At 37.4% G+C, this 15,986-nt stretch overlaps 1 protein-coding gene across 2 annotated transcripts in view; it reads right to left on the reverse strand.

Annotated features, from left to right (window-relative positions):
* EFR3A (EFR3 homolog A (S. cerevisiae)) overlaps nucleotides 1-15,694 on the reverse strand; it is a 90,084-nt gene extending 74,390 nt beyond the window's left edge. For both annotated transcript variants that reach the window (XM_010576915.1, XM_010576914.1), the window contains exons 1-3: nucleotides 15,649-15,694; nucleotides 10,500-10,553; nucleotides 4,766-4,855 (exon numbers count right to left, since the gene is read on the reverse strand). In XM_010576915.1, the coding sequence (XP_010575217.1) occupies nucleotides 4,766-4,778 (13 nt within the window). In that variant the 5' untranslated portion in view covers nucleotides 4,779-4,855; nucleotides 10,500-10,553; nucleotides 15,649-15,694. The remainder of the gene's footprint in view (nucleotides 1-4,765; nucleotides 4,856-10,499; nucleotides 10,554-15,648) is intronic.
* Nucleotides 15,695-15,986: the final 292 nt, after the last annotated feature.

Below are 15,986 nucleotides of genomic sequence, written 5' to 3' on the forward strand. Positions count from 1 at the left end.
AGATAAGCCTCTTCTCTACCTCCCACCCTAGTGCTATTTGACTTCCAAACAGCTGGTTTCTAGCCTCTCTCCACCAAAACACAGCAAAGAAAATGTCTAACGTGCAGATTAAATTTCTGTCTTGAGAACACAATATTCATCTTTATGTCAACTTCTGACCGCTATGACAGCAAAATTTCAGTAACAGCCAATGTGGAAAATTCCATCCACTACCTAGGTTTGGCAATTTTACATTTATTTTTAAAAATATGTTGGTGCTCAGATAATTTGAAACAAATGAAAAACAAAACAAAACAACCCAAACCACTTTCTCCCAAGAATTTATTCTTACAGAAAGTACAGCTGTAAAGCTAATTATAAAGCTAATTCTGATGCGATATGACTTCAAGGTATGTTCTTCTATACTTGAATCAACATGTAGAGATGGACAGCATGCTGCAGTGAAAAGCATGCAAAAGTAATTTGAATATAAGCTTTTTCTGAAAATGAGAAATGACTGCATGTCAAGCTACAAGAAAGAAGTGGGGGGCGGGGGGGGGGGGTGGGGAACAAACAAAAAACAACCTAGTCAAATAAGGCTTACCACTAAGCTTCTTCAATGAAGTATTCTTTTCAGGACCATTAGCAATTAAAACAAATCCCCAGGGAAGGTATTATCTTTGGGCTGGTGCCTTTTAAAGACTTCTAAACCATTAAAAGGAAGTTTTCCATTACATCAAGTTCTCCGGTTGCATTCTCTTTCACAAGTTCCACAGCCTGCAGTGTTTCCATACTGTCTCTTCTTTCTCCCACCTTTGTTGTTTTCACACAGTAACTTTGTTTTACTTGCTCATTTCTGTTCTCTTCAACACCGCCTCCTCCTTTCGTACTCTGAGATAGTATGAGCACTCTCTATTTTTAATACAGCATTAAGAATATCTAAAATTAATCCAGTTCCAGTGAAAGAAGCTCTATGGTTTATTATGAATTTTGCTTCTTAGTTCTTGTCCTTACTTCTCTTCCTATTAAGCTGGCCATAACAAGGTCATTTACTTCTAATCACTAAAGCAATACAAAAAGAAAATTTTGTCACTCTGACTTTGGAAGACACCTGGAAAGACACTTCTACATAAATCTCCTTGACCCCTCTCCATCACAGCTGGCACTGATAACCTGTTCACAGTAAAAAATTGGCTAAAGTCCAACTTTCATTCCTGCTTTCAATATTGGGTTTGCAGTCAGGAAAGGAGTTCTAGGTGATAAACCTAGAGGAGGAAAAAAAAAAAGGGGCTTTTGTATCATGATGGTCCTATTTCTAAATAAATACTGATTTCATAGCAAGGTGTTTCATAAATCAGCGAAAAATGGGGACAAAAACAAACTACTGGACTAAAGGAGAAGGGGAGGGAAAAGAAGATTCATAGTGCTTTGTGTAATCTCTGAAGCACGTGAACTGGCATTACTCCTCCATCCAGGCAAGTATTAGAGCATGGAGCAGATTCATAATAAACAATGACAAAATATCCACTGTACTTGAAGGCCTAATCCAGTAACACACAGAGCCAGGAGGATATCCTTTACCTACTATTTAGTGCAGAATAAAAAAGTAAGGAAGGATTGACGTTATCACAGCAGCCTACTTCTACTCTCACTACTTAACACGAATACTTTGATCTGTCTCTCCCTGTCCAAATGCCTGGCTCCTCCCAAAATCAATGGGTACAGGAGAATGGCACAGTGATGATGCTGGCATAGAAGTAAACTCCCAGTACCAGACAATCTTGTTCAAAGCCTGACTTCACCTTGGTCCTAACCTATTCTCTAACCCAGATGAGCAATTTTCAGAATACTGCACGCTTGAACACTACAGAGCTGCAGCGGATAGCTCCAGGTGACAGATAAGCATGCTGTAACCGCTGTAGGCACTCAAAGGCCAACAGACTTGCTTTACACTCCTCCACCGGGGGCTGCAACACCTGCACCTCCCCTACCTCCTTGTTCCCACATTGTTGCAGGTAAGGAGCATCATCTAACACCGAACACCATTCTACAAGACATGCTGCAGCCCCTCCGGATTGAGATGGACGTTGCGCTTGAAGAAGAGGAAAGACACTATGGAAGGCATGGTTGAAAGCTAAAAGGACAAGCAGCAACACTTAGCCTATCTCCGGAGGTTGATAACAAGCAGTTCTTGAGAGGTGCCAGGGGCAAAACTATTCGAAAACAGCCACCGTCTCCCTCTGGAGCCTTCAAACCATACTTCTGGTCAGCAGGTTGGCCAACTACAGGTAAAAATATATATTTACTTGGCTAAATGCCTCAGTAAGCTTTGGTGACTGCTACTTAAGCCCAGGCTATCAGAATCCCTCCTAGATGCTCAAGCTGGTCATACCTTTTCTTCCCAGTCCCAGCTTCAGAGAGCAAGGCAGACAGCTGACACAGACTTTCTCCGTGCCACTCCCCCCGCACCCAGTTCTAGTTTTAGAAGTTCTAAACTAGATTTTCCACACTCCCTTTCCCATTGCATTTCCTCATAGATCACTGGACACAGCCCTCATTCCCAGCAAGGAATAGTTATTTTGTTGTTTGAACACCTGCTGCTCCCTTCTTTTTTGCTACAGGAATTCATGTGAATTAAGTCATTGCCTTTAAAACAACATCCCTTGTATATGTGTGCATTTTGAGGATGAGAGGGGAGGGGAAGAAAAGGGCATCAACAGAAAGCCAGGACAAGAGCATGGGTCTGGACACAACTCTAGGCAGAGCATTAGGACATGGTATGTTGATAGTCTATTCAGTAAAGGCTAAAGCAAAGCCATCCATCTAGCAGAGATATTGTAAATTATAGAAGCTCCCATTGTAAATGCAGTAAAGTTACAATTAATGGTACATTTAAAATCTCAGACTTAGGGCAGTAGCACATATGGATTACTTAACATCTCAGAACAAAAATGATCACCGAAACACCATGAACAGTTCTGCCTTTCAACAAATGTCTTGATTCTAAGGTCAGAATAACGAAAGAAACTGTGAAGTTCAAAAGTAGGGTACCAGCATCTTAAAGTCCTTTTCTAATCATTAAACAGTTACGTTCTAGTTTAGTGAAAATGTGAAAATCTGTTTTAATTGCATAAATTATTCTGTACTTGTTAGAACTACTGAAGTGTACCAACAAAGTATCTGTGAAGATTTTTCTTCACATATTTCCTTAATATTAACAGCTTTACAAAAGGAAGGAGTACCGATTTAATATAATGATATAGCTAAGTGCTAGGTTGAAACTCCTTACTCATTCTCTTACTAAGGAATGAATAAGCATTCTCAATCCACAATTAAAGACTCAGGGTGCCCATTTCAAGCCAAAATACAGACCTTAATCAGCAAAATACTGTAACGTGTCCAAGTACAATTTAGAATCACAATTTTGCTCTTCTTGAAAAATGATAGGACTGAGACTTTTAACAGATATCAAGTTGGACATGAAAAGGAAAGCTGACTTATACAGGAACCAACTACTTTTTAAAATCTTGGGGTTTAGAATTCTACTCAGATTTTACATGGTATAAATCTTTTTTAAAAAGCCACTGAATTTAAAAAGAACTAAAAATACATTTATTTTGAAATCAAATACTTACCTTTTCTCACATAATTGTTGGGGATTTTGCACATCTTTACAAAAGATTAATTCTTATTGCCATGTTTCTAGTTTAGAAAAACAGTATCTGAAAGAAGCCAAAGTTCTCAAACTCAAAATACCAGTACTTCAGTAGCGTTAATTTCATGGGCTCAGTTATTTGCACATGTAAATTATCAAAAACTAGACAGTTCTTTAGATACAATGAAATCTTTTTTGCTCTGAATTAAATGCAAGTCAGACTACTGCAATATTCACTCTACACAAATACATTTACTGATTTAAACTTCTGTTCAAGGAAACAGCATGTACTCCATAAATAGATTTGACTAATTTGGTTTTTGTATTTTGCACTTAGGCACATTAAGAAGTTTCCTAGTTTACAAATTACTTGCTAGTCTTAAGATTCTTAAATATTCCTGTGCAAGACAAGAATTCTAAAATTGTTTTAACTTTTCAAATGTGAACAATTATGACATGTCCCTTATGTTAGAAAATTTCATACTGACCTCTACGTGGGTACCAAAAGACTTGTATTCTTTGAGCAAGCTGGTTAGCAGTAAGTTACAGGTCATTCCCTTGAATACATCAGCTACAAACAGAATTTGCTAGTATACTTCACAGACACGAACTCCAGAATATGGAATCAAGCAGAACTTTGGCTGTTCAGCTAAGCACCTTCAAAACAGCAAAATCTGGAACTGTCACCTTTGAACATGATCACTAGCTGAAATCTACAAGTTAATAGATGAGGAAGAGTCTCATTCATCTACCTACCCCAACTTTCTACTCATTCCTGTCTAATTCCTGCATGAATTAATCTTGAATGATGTAACTTTTTAGAAATGAAATAGCACTTTTGAAAGCCAAGAGTCATGTATACAGCTAACTTCCATCTTCATCAATTCACAAGGTGCCCGATTCGCTAGAGAGCCACTGGGGATCCTAGTGGTTGACGATGGGAAAGAAAGTCCATATACCATGTAAAAGGAAAGCCAAAATATTTTTAAAAGCAGTTTACCCTGGTCTTTCCACAGAGACATGCATTTAATCACAGAGTAGAAAACTTATCCCCCTCCCAAAAATCAATTTTTGTTTTCATGCATAAAAAAATAGGGCACTTGCATGCATAATCAGCATGAGCCTTCTTACCCTTTCGTCCCATGATTGAGAAATCAATAGCAAACAATGCTGCACAGGAAGGTTAATCGACTGATAGGAAAACCAGCTGCAAAGTGATTTCTGTAAATAACAACGACAGCCATATTTTAATAAAACCTGAAAAAACTATTAAGCTACACTTTAACATTTGGTGAACTGTCCATGTGTAGTTTAAAAGCACATAAAGGCTTTGATGGGGGCAGAATTAAGTTTATCTCTAAAGCATTTGATTTCCTATGTTATATGCCCAGATTGTCCACACATAAATGTGTGCAATAAAGTCTTCAGGTTTTGACAAGGAATGTATGAAACAAAATTCTTGATTTCTTGGCTATACCAAAGTGTGTTCCAAAACAAATGGAAAGAATGAAAGGAGAAACGATGTTAATGATGCTAATAGACATTATTTGCAATGTGTTAATATGAGTGATTTTCACTTTCTATGGAATTGCTCCTAAACATTAACCTTCCCAACTTGAGTTAGGATGATGCATACAAAGAGAGAATTAACAGCTAACAAAAAAGAACAAAATGAAGACTTATTCAAAATTAACAAGTCTTAAAGAAATCCCTGCAGATTTGTTAAAGAATATGGAAGCAACCAACCTGTTGGCACACAAAGTTGCTTAGGGTATCATGAATGAAATAAACAACATGTACAAAGAGCTACAGTTTTCCAGCTACAAGTTCCTGGTTTTTTTTCTTAGCTTAATCAAAGGATACATTTAGAGAAGTTACTACTTTTTCTGTTCAGTGTAGAAAAGACAATCACCTAAAAATCAGCTGAAAAAAATCTGTACAGAATTGTTTATAAACTGAAAGCATTTATTGTATACTGTTATGTAAAGAATCCATTATATATTTTGTGACCATAGTATTATAGTAGTTACAGATAATCTGAAACACAGTTGAAAGATGGGCTTGATACAGGGCTGCTTGTGTTTCTCATCCGCTAAGGTACTAGAATCAAGCAGACGACAATGATTTGAGATACTCCCCCATGTAACTATTCCGTAATAGCCTAAATATGAAAATTTTATAGGAATATAGTGTATTTATTTTAACAGTATTCTAAGTAGTCAACAATACTGTCAGAAAACTAATAGAGTTTCTACTGCATATAAAATAAATTAAAGCAATTATGAAAAATGCTTCATTAAGTGGAAGGTCCCATTTAGGGTTTTAAAGTATCAAGGGTACATGAGAAACATACTCCAGATAAGGAAAAAAGTACATTAGACAGAGAAAGTTATTAATTGGAACTATGGCTTAATTTTCACTAAAAACACTAGAATCCATGAAACATGAAATATTTATATAGACAGATTTAGGAATACATCTCCAGCCACCATGGGTATTTTAGAAATGTATTTCATAGGGAAAGAAATCTTCCCTTCTCATTAACAATCTTGTTATTACTTACTTATATACAGAAAAAAAACTAGAATAGCAAAAGATAAATCCATTTCCCAAAACTGTTTTGAGGGAAGAAACCCAATGAGGAGACTATCTGCCTCTTAAAATGAGTTAAAAACATTAAATAAAAGTTAAGAATTCACTCATTTCAAATTCCATTTCAAGTGCTGGTTTCCTTCCTACACTTGGCAAGGAAGCACTATTCAAAAAGAAAATTATAATTTTTAAAGTTTGTTGGGTTTGGAGTTTTTTTTGGGGGGGGGGGTGCAGTTTGTTTGTCGGTTTAACAGGAAGCAACTTAACTGAAAGCAGTAACATCCAAGAACAAATAAAAAAGACTATTCAATTGTTCTATTCACTTTCATCTCACACAAACTAGGGAAACCACCAGTACACACTAACTGAAGACTAGTAGTCTCTGCAAATACAACTGGCAAAAAGCCACATGGTGTTTGGAAAGCTGAGGAAACAAAATGTTAGGTAGTTTAATGAGAAGCAAGCAATGCATTGAAGGTACTTGGAGAAGCATTCTGAAGTTACTGAAACAGTCACTTCACTGTAACCAAGAACAGGCCAAATCATGGAAGATCTTCGACATAACTGGTGCATGTCTCTCTTAAATCAGAGTGGTCTCATTCTAACTGGCAATATTTGACAGAATACCATAGGAGATGTTTATATTACTAAATTTCACAGCAGTAATTCAAGGGAAGAATGTGGGAAAGTTACATTTGTCAAAATCCTTATTTTTATTTATTTGGTCTCTTAATTTACATGTTATAGTCAGTCATACAAGGAACTGCTAATCAGCAGCTATAATCAGATTAACGTAACAATCATTATTAACAAAACCTTGAAAAGCAAAGATGTAATTAAGCATGGTAATGGCATAAGTAACAACAAGAGAAAAGAATAAGGAAAGAAAAAAGAATCACACACATAGCTACCACAGGTACCACAGGTAAAATACATTCTTATAGTCAGCATGTGTTCTCACCTGTATCACATATCATTTTTCTAATCCAAGCAATTTCATTTTAGTATAAAATCTGCCTTTAAGTAAAATATTTAATTGAAGTCAGGGAATACAGCCTGTAAGTACGTTAGCTGTTTCTTAAAAAAATCATTATCTACCAAACTGTGTTTCAAGCATCTGATTAAGTGTGAATATCTGGAACACAATGTCCAAAAAGAAGAGAGTCTTAAACAAATGTTTTGATATATGATTTAGCTATGCTTTTTTCCTTAAATTATCTGCACAAATTATTGAATAGGGAAATTGAGACCAAACTTGTGACAAATGAAAAACACATACTGCCTGTACTGCAAAGGCTATCTGGTTACAAGTTCTTTGGTTTTGTTTTTAAATAAAGGGACTAATTAATCTTTTAATCCATGGTTTTTTTGTGATAAGGCATAGCTAAATCGGTTAGTAAAATAGCTGTGGCTCAAATCAATCTACTCATGTTGTAACGGCAGTGAGAAAGCAAATGTGTTTTCTCAACATTTCAGAACTTGCATTTCAACTTCAGATGAAGACACCATGTTTGTAAGCAAATCTTCCATCCATGCTCATGTTATTTGCACAAGAGGAGCTACATATAAAGTTATAGCTACAAAGAACATAGGGAAAAGCAATGCTTTGGCAAGGTTGCTACAAGTGCTGCTACAATTATACAGCATTACACTTCCACTACAGACTAGATGTCAATATAGATGCCATGTCATGGCTAGGCAAAACCAAGCACTTTTACATCTTAAGAGAGGAGACTGAAAATTTTCTGTTTATGGGCTATTACTGTACTGAAACTAAAACCTTAACATTATTTCATTAAGGACTCAATGCAATGCTATACCCCCATATTCTTAGATGGGATCACTGAACAGCAACATCAATAGAAAATTTGATAATCCAACATGTAACGAACAACTACTGCAGAGACCAGCACCCATGACTGAGATGAGGTTAAATGAGAACATTACCTTTGGTTAACTGCCAGTGTTCATCTTTCTCCCTCTCAATACCACATCCCAGTTCTGACTACATGTCTATTTTTTGGACAGTTAATATTGAGGGAGATAAAAAGTATATTGTCCTGTGAACATTTTGTGTACAATAACTTAAAGACTGATTTCTAAAATGTCTCTAGAAACAGCTAATGTCCCCAGAGAGACTAATTAAGTCTCCTTGTCTAGTCTTTCCATAATACCAGTATCTTGGCCTCTCCTGACCTTCCAAACCACCACTTTTAGACCTAGATATTCCGTAACTACTGTACTGCAAAAAAGGGGTAAAAATATTACCAGGAACTGATACAGAGACTCAAGAAAGCAAGCAGGACAACACTGTAAAAGGGAGGTGGTCAGTATGACCCAAAAACTCCATCAAATTTTCCTTTATGCTAGATATTATTATTCTACTTCATTTATAAAGAACTTGTTCTAGCATGACAGAAATCGGGTTTTTTTGGAAAATATTTACTCTAACAGCCTTTTCCACATTTTATTCCAAAAGGTGCTCAACATACTTCTTGATGTGTGGGATGAAAGAACTCAGTGTAAAAAAAAAACCAAAACAAACAAACAAAAAAACCCAGCCTTTACAAACAGCTGAGTTTTTCCAAGGACAAATACTGTTAAGATTTCAAGGTAACACTAAATAGTAGAAACCTGTTTCGTCAATATGCTCTGAAAAGAATCCTGAGGAATCTCTAGAGAATCTTAAATTAGCAGGCAGAAGCTTTCCCTTTCACATGCAACCAAGTTGAAGTCTTGAAGGCTATCTCCGTGCATGTTGATAAAAAGCACAACTAGCCACAATGTGATGCTTGCTTGCATTAAAATCTAATCGGACTTCTTCATCACCACAATTTTTGGAAGAAAACTATTAAGACAGTACTGTTATTTTCTAAGAATTGCAATACACACACATATGTTAGGTTACCTTCTTTTCACCCATACACTTAAACTCATTAATATACACAGAAGAGAAATAAATGGCTGCATAGTTCTGAATGTCTCACTACAGATAAATATTGCAATCGTTGTTTTGGTCTCCTTTAAGTTCCATCTGACTCTGTAGTAATGCAGACTCTACATGCATTAGGGTAAATAGTGTTAATAATGACTCTGAATATAAGCATACTTGGTTTAGAAAAAAAAAATCTTACTTTTCCAGTTTAATTGTTTAAAAAACCCACACGCTCAACCACAGCAAAAGTGAGCATCATGATACAGGCCTTAATAGTACAAAACACTGCAACTGAAACACAGCAGCAGTTCACTGTATTACAAAAGTTGAACCATAGTGCAGCTGGAACAATTTATGCCAGCTGCTTCTAATGTAAATATAATACATATATATTTGCCACCATTTTGTTACAAAAACTCATGTCCATATAGGGGAATAATTTCAACTATTTACCACAAAAGCAGAAAACACCTAAATACTTACAGTAAGGTATTTCACACGACAGTGGTTCAAACAACACAACACAGAATTACTGTAAGACGTTTTTAAGTACCTGGTAGTCACAGCTTATTACAAATCTTAAGTCACCACAAAAAAAAAAAAAAAAAAAGCTCAAACATTTCCTCATGAAATTAAATATTTGTGAAATTCGTTACAAACCTATAATTAAAGTGCACCCAATATGATTGGTACTGTAACTTTATGAAGACTTCTTTATCCTCTGGATAAAGCAGACAGCTTTATCCAAAGACTGATGTTAGTAATTTTACTAGACACCATGCATGATCTTTCTAAATAGAAAAATTAAAAAAAATTTAGTTGGAATTAATATTATTATAATACATTTCATAACTTGAACCTTTATGTTAAGAGAAGTTTGCTACTCTGCAAGGTAAATAATTTGATTCTTGGAAACATCTGCCTCAAAAATCTCATCACTTTATATCCTAAATAATAATTCTATCTTCTATAAACGGTATTTGTAATTTTCCAAAGCTAAGATTACAGCTATATCAGAGTATCTTTTTATTTTTCAAATACAACTATTTCAGAACATACTTTAAATCACAAAATTATCAACGTTAAACTGTGAACTTCTTACTGAAATGAAAAATGCAAAGCCCATACTAGGTTCCTTTGAAAAATATATAGAGATTTACAAAGGCAGAGGCTGGATAATACTGAGATCTTAAGTATCTTAAAAATGACAGCAAGTATCATAATCTGGGGTTTTTTTTCCATTTTAATTTTGGTAGAATTTTTAACCTCCAAAGAAAATACTGTAATAGTAAACACCCCTAAATACCATCTTAACGTACTTAAGGTAACAATACTTACTGCGAGGCATTGTTAATCAGGAATCTGTCTTCTATTTTGCAAAAATACAGTAAGCTATAAAGAAAAAAAAATTAAGTCAAGACAATAGTTTTAGGCAATTTACGTCCAAATATACATAGAAACTTATGCAGAATGAGCCAAAGTCACATTCGTCAGCTCCAATATCAGAGGCTGTTACCACAGAAACCCAGATATCATTTTATCTGACCAGACTATATGTAGGTTTTTCCAGTTCTTAAAATTTAGTCATTCTGTTCTTGCATTTGATGCCCGAGTAAACATTTTTCTCTGTATTTATTGGTATGACCTTTCGAACTGCCGCTGTTTACAATGCTAAATGGCGTGTAGCCCTACATGATACTACTACTTCAAACGTAAATCACAGCCCTTCTCTGTGAAAATGCCCGTGAAAGGTTTCTGTCCTATAAAAAGAAAAATGATGTTGAAAAATCTGTGTGTGGCATTTTCTAGGACATTTTTCTCCCAGTATCAAAACATATAGATTTTAGATCAGAGAGCAAACTACTACAAACAATAGCTGCTCAAAGGATTTTTGATGCAATTAGGTATTTTCATACAATTAACTCAACTGAAGTTACAACAACCTATTCTGGGGATAAAAATAGCCTAATCTACCATCTAATTAATTAGTATTAAAATGCAAATCATCTGAAGATTTTTCTATACTAAACCAGCACATTGGGATTTTATTAACTACCAAACGCAAACTCCCTGCAAATGTACCTTTTCACTAATATGAAAAAAATCTCAGTTAAAGAGATTGAGCGTTACTGTTTTCAATGATAAAATTAAAAAATTTTAAAAATCAGCTAATAGTTGTTTATATATGTACACCAAAACCCTATAATTCCAGACAGTGATAATGTGAGAATAAATATTTTATTTGGTCACAAAATATGTTCATAGTTGCTAAAAATAAACTTTATTCTCATTGTGTATGTATTTCAGTCAAAGGTTCCAATTTGCTAATAGGCAACCGTGATTAAAAACAGTGCTTCAAAGTAATTTATTTAAAATACCCTATCCTATCAGAAAGCTCTATGTCCCTCTCCAAGGATGGGGTTAGAAGCAGCATAATTTTATAAAAGGAACCATCTCCTGTGGATTGCGATGTTCAAGAGACACATGGAAAAGTGAAATATCTAATTCGGAGTGTAGTTAAGAATTTAGCTGAGAGACTACAGAAGACAGATTTACTGACATATTAGAACATAAAAAGAGCCTGATGAGAAGTTCAAGGGAGTCAAGTGCCAGAGACTCAGAGCGTTTTACTGACCAACACTAGCAATCAGGAATTCAATGAATTTTATTAGAACATTATCACTGTTGCTGCTAGCAAAATCAACTAACTTCACAAGATATTAATGCAGAAATTACTAGAAAAGTTGTATAAGCAACTAAGACAGGTGTTCAAAGTGAAGATTCTTGGGTTTGTTTTTAAGTAGTTCACTGGATTTCTAATCATTTTATGACCTGTAACAGGACCAAAAATTCAATATGAAGGTGGCCTGGCTTCTATATGCAGAACAAACTACACAATTTCCACTTCATAAAGGTTCAATCATTGGCTCATTAGGCCTAGGGTAAAGTTTAGTTCACAGATGCTGTTACAGTAAAGCAGAACTAAACTAAAATAAGAAGCTTCCCACCATGAGTCTGCTCTGCTGTTTGTCACTGAATTAAATTTTACATATCAAGAGGGAAAAAAAAAAATATCCAGAATTTGATGAAGTAGAACTTGGGTACAGTTAAAAAAAGAGACATGGCAAACCATGAGATATAATTTAGTTTTCGTAAATAGTCTAATAGTTACTATTTAACATATTACTTGTCATTCTGAGATATTTGACAGATCACCAGAAGCAAGTTAAGGATGTTATGTATCTGTACAATGTCTCCTGCACCAAAGCAACTGACTCCTGGATATTGAAGAGGTAAGTAAGAGTCATGCCTACTTGTCTGTGGAGGACTGAAAGTAATTTTGTTTTCCTAAGGATATAATAGTAATTCTAAACACAGGTATAATCAAAGGACAATGCTAGTGTATGCACCTGAAAAGGCAGATCAGCACTTGTATGACACATAAGGGTCCTTTTTCTTAACAAAAAATTTGTTTAGTTTTAAGGAGATTCTACACAATTTGGCTAGGACAAGGAAATCCAAGATCAATTTATTGTTCTATCAGATTCAAGCAGCACTAACAGGAATAAAAATATACTTTGTTCTAGTTATTCGTTCTCATCATCTTCCTCCAGTTATATGCTTACATGTGACTTTTTTGTCATTACTTTAAATAACCTGGGATCTGAAATTAATGGATAGTTTATAAGCAGAAACTATTTCTTATTATCAAGAGATTCTATAAATGGGACTGAAAGCCAAACAGAAGAGTAGATATCTTTTTCCTGTCTGCTCTAAAACAACAGATTTCTGTAAAAGATCTAAAATGGAAAAGTGTATATATCCTTGTGCTACAGGTAAAGAAACAGAAAGTCAGCATAACTGAGGTCTTGTATTTTCTTTTAATAAGTCCATCATTATGTTATTCTATTATGCAACACTATAAATTATTAACTTGATTTTGAGTATGGAAAATGAAATTGCCAGCTGGGCACCTACCCATTCCTCCAAACTAAGCCAAAGAAGAGTACAGGTTTAAGACAATCCAGGCAACCCAGCCAGGCAGGCAAGAGCTGAAAAATTAAAAACACACTGCACATTAAGTTTTTACATCACTTGGTTCCCCACTCATATATCCTATTTGAAAAATTAATCAATGCCTTTCATTTTGAAGGTAGGCAAATGGCTAATGCAATGCAAGATTAATAAGTCACAGGCTCACTCCTAAATATAGACAGTTAGTCTCCAACAACAATTTCCAGAATCAAAAAAATGCAATATAAAATGGATTTACATAACACAGTGCAATTCTGTGAAAGTACCTGATTTTATTTTGAATTAACTTTCTCAGGTAGAGAAACAATGCCACACATAAGCCTGGCTATATTAACGTGGCTACCCTGTTCTCTCACCCAAGAGTTCACGTAAACAGGCACATCTAAAAGGCCAATTGTCCTGCCTCACCTTAGAGAATTCAGTCTTGAGCAGATGGTTTTAGGACAAGAAAAAATCTGCACATTAAATAAGTGTTCCTTAGCAATCCTTCCTACAATCTCAAAGGCTAGTTTAACCCAATATCCATTTCATTGGCAAAATTAAAAGCAACTTTCCTATGACTAGATATATATGTGGCCAATGGTGGGTTAAAAATCCAGATAGATACTTTTTGCTCTATTCCAACTACAGAAAACTTTATGTATTAAAAAGAAAAAAAAATCTTCAATTTTTTTTTTGAAAATCACACAGTAATTTTACAAGAATTACTTCACTGCAATTAGGTTGGGCAGTTAAAAGCCACTAATATCAACCAAAGCTGTTTCTAACCTGTACATCCGACAATTTAGATTTCATGATTAGAAGTGTAATCCCCTTTCATTATACTTTAAGTTCAGCTGCCAAGTCTGATTAGTTTTCTAATGTCTCCTTCCACTTGCATGTAATATAAAATCTGTTTATTCTTTTCTCCTGAACAAGTTTGGATCAGAAGTAGAGAGAAGTTAACGTTCATCATTAACTGCAAGCATTTTCATAACACGATGCCAAACTTAAATATTTAATTTTAAAAGTTGTTTAATTACAAATTATATTTTAATTCTCATTTTTGTGATTTTTTTTTCCTGAATCAGAAATAAATCCCATTCTAGCAGCTTTTTTTTAGACAAATATTAAAAGGCTTAAATAAAACTTATGCGTAAGGCTTTACACATATCAGGGCATTACAACCAAGATTTCAGCCCCAAACCACCAATTTCTCAGGGAAATTTTGGCACATGTTCAAGAGCATCCATATACCCAGTCTTCCAGCAAGATGCCCTGAATACTAAAGTTACCCAAGAAAACATTTCAAATTATTTTGAATGTGTCACAAAGGCTTCAGGAAGTGGAAGATTACCTACATCTTCCCAAAGCCTTGGCTGTTACTTCGATTTTAGCTTACCTACTCGATTTGCACAGCAAACATCTGATGTAGCTTTACAAAGTTTAACATTTGGGCTAATAAACTTGATTTTGATATAGGAATTAAATCTCTGGTTCTAAGTTACAGGCTCTTCCACAAGTTCTCCAACAGAGCACAGAGATCTCAATCGACGCCAGGATCTTTTTTCTTCCTAGTATCTCAGCTCAAAGTACCACGGGATACCTCCCTAGATGTATTTAGCTTAACGAAAAAGAAGTTGTACTATAATTAGTTCTCAGTAACAGGATTTGTGAACCTCCACCTCAATTATCTAAAGTACGGCTCCTGCTGCACAATTAACTTTAAAGTAAAAGATGAAGCTATTCAAGAAAGCTCGCAGTGTAGTCCTTTTGTAAATTTGCATTGTGTTCGGTTAATGCTTAGCAATACCTCGCTGCGTTATGGTCCATTTGAGGAAAACCAGCTTAGGGAAATCCCAAAGCCGCAGCCCTCCACCGCTTCGCTGCTTTCAGACTGATGCCAGCGGGACGCCTGACCCCATCAGACACGACCGACAACGAGGTTTTGATTTATGACTGCCTCACGGAAGGCCTCTACCTCCGGAGGAGCGTCCCGCAGGCTCCCCTCAACGGTGGCAGGACCTCAAGCCCCCTCCTGGGAAAGGCAAGGGGGTGGGGGGGGTCCCGCTCGCTACCACACGCCTCTCGGGACAGCTTCTGCGGTGAGCAGCCCGCCCGGACGGACGGACGGACAGCCCGCCGGCGGGGAGCAGCGCTCAGCAGCGCCCACAGAGGCGCCTCCAGCCGGCTGCCCCGCTGACAGCGTGCGGGGCGCCGGGTTGCGAGCCGAGGGCCTCCGGCTTCTTCTCCCGCCGGCCTCCGCCGGCCGCCCCCGCCGCCCTGAGGGGTCCCGCCGCGGCGGGTCGGCCCGAGCCTCCCGCTGCCCCCCCCCCCAGCGCCCGCCCATCTGGCGCGTCCTCCTCGCCCCCAAACGCGGAGAGCGGGGAAGGGAGCGGAAGGACGGGAACAGGAGACGGCTGCGAAGGTGAAGACAAGCAAAGGGACGGCTCCCCGCCTGCCCCGGACTCACCTCAGCCACCTCTCCGACTCGCTTTAGCGGCCGCCATCTTCCCCCCACCCCCCCCTTAAGTTGCCCGGGGCGCGACGCACGCCGGGAGCTGTAGTTCTGCGAGGAGCCGCGCCGCGTCCTTTCTCCGCCCATCCCTCCCCACACACGAGGGACGACGAGGGCCCGCGGCGGCAGAAGGCGCTCCCGTGACACGGCGCGGCGGCCCGGGGGCAAGGGGCCGCCTGGGCAGGGCGGGAGCGCCGCCGGGGAGGGCGAAGGGCGCCGCGGGCGGACACAACTCCCAGCATCCTTTGCGGCGCAGACTCCCACCCCCGGCTCGCCCTGCCCCGCCCCCGGGC

Source organism: Haliaeetus leucocephalus, unplaced genomic scaffold, assembly GCF_000737465.1.
Source record: "Haliaeetus leucocephalus isolate CR32 unplaced genomic scaffold, Haliaeetus_leucocephalus-4.0 Scaffold555, whole genome shotgun sequence".
In the NCBI taxonomy this organism is placed as follows: Eukaryota; Metazoa; Chordata; class Aves; order Accipitriformes; family Accipitridae; genus Haliaeetus; species Haliaeetus leucocephalus.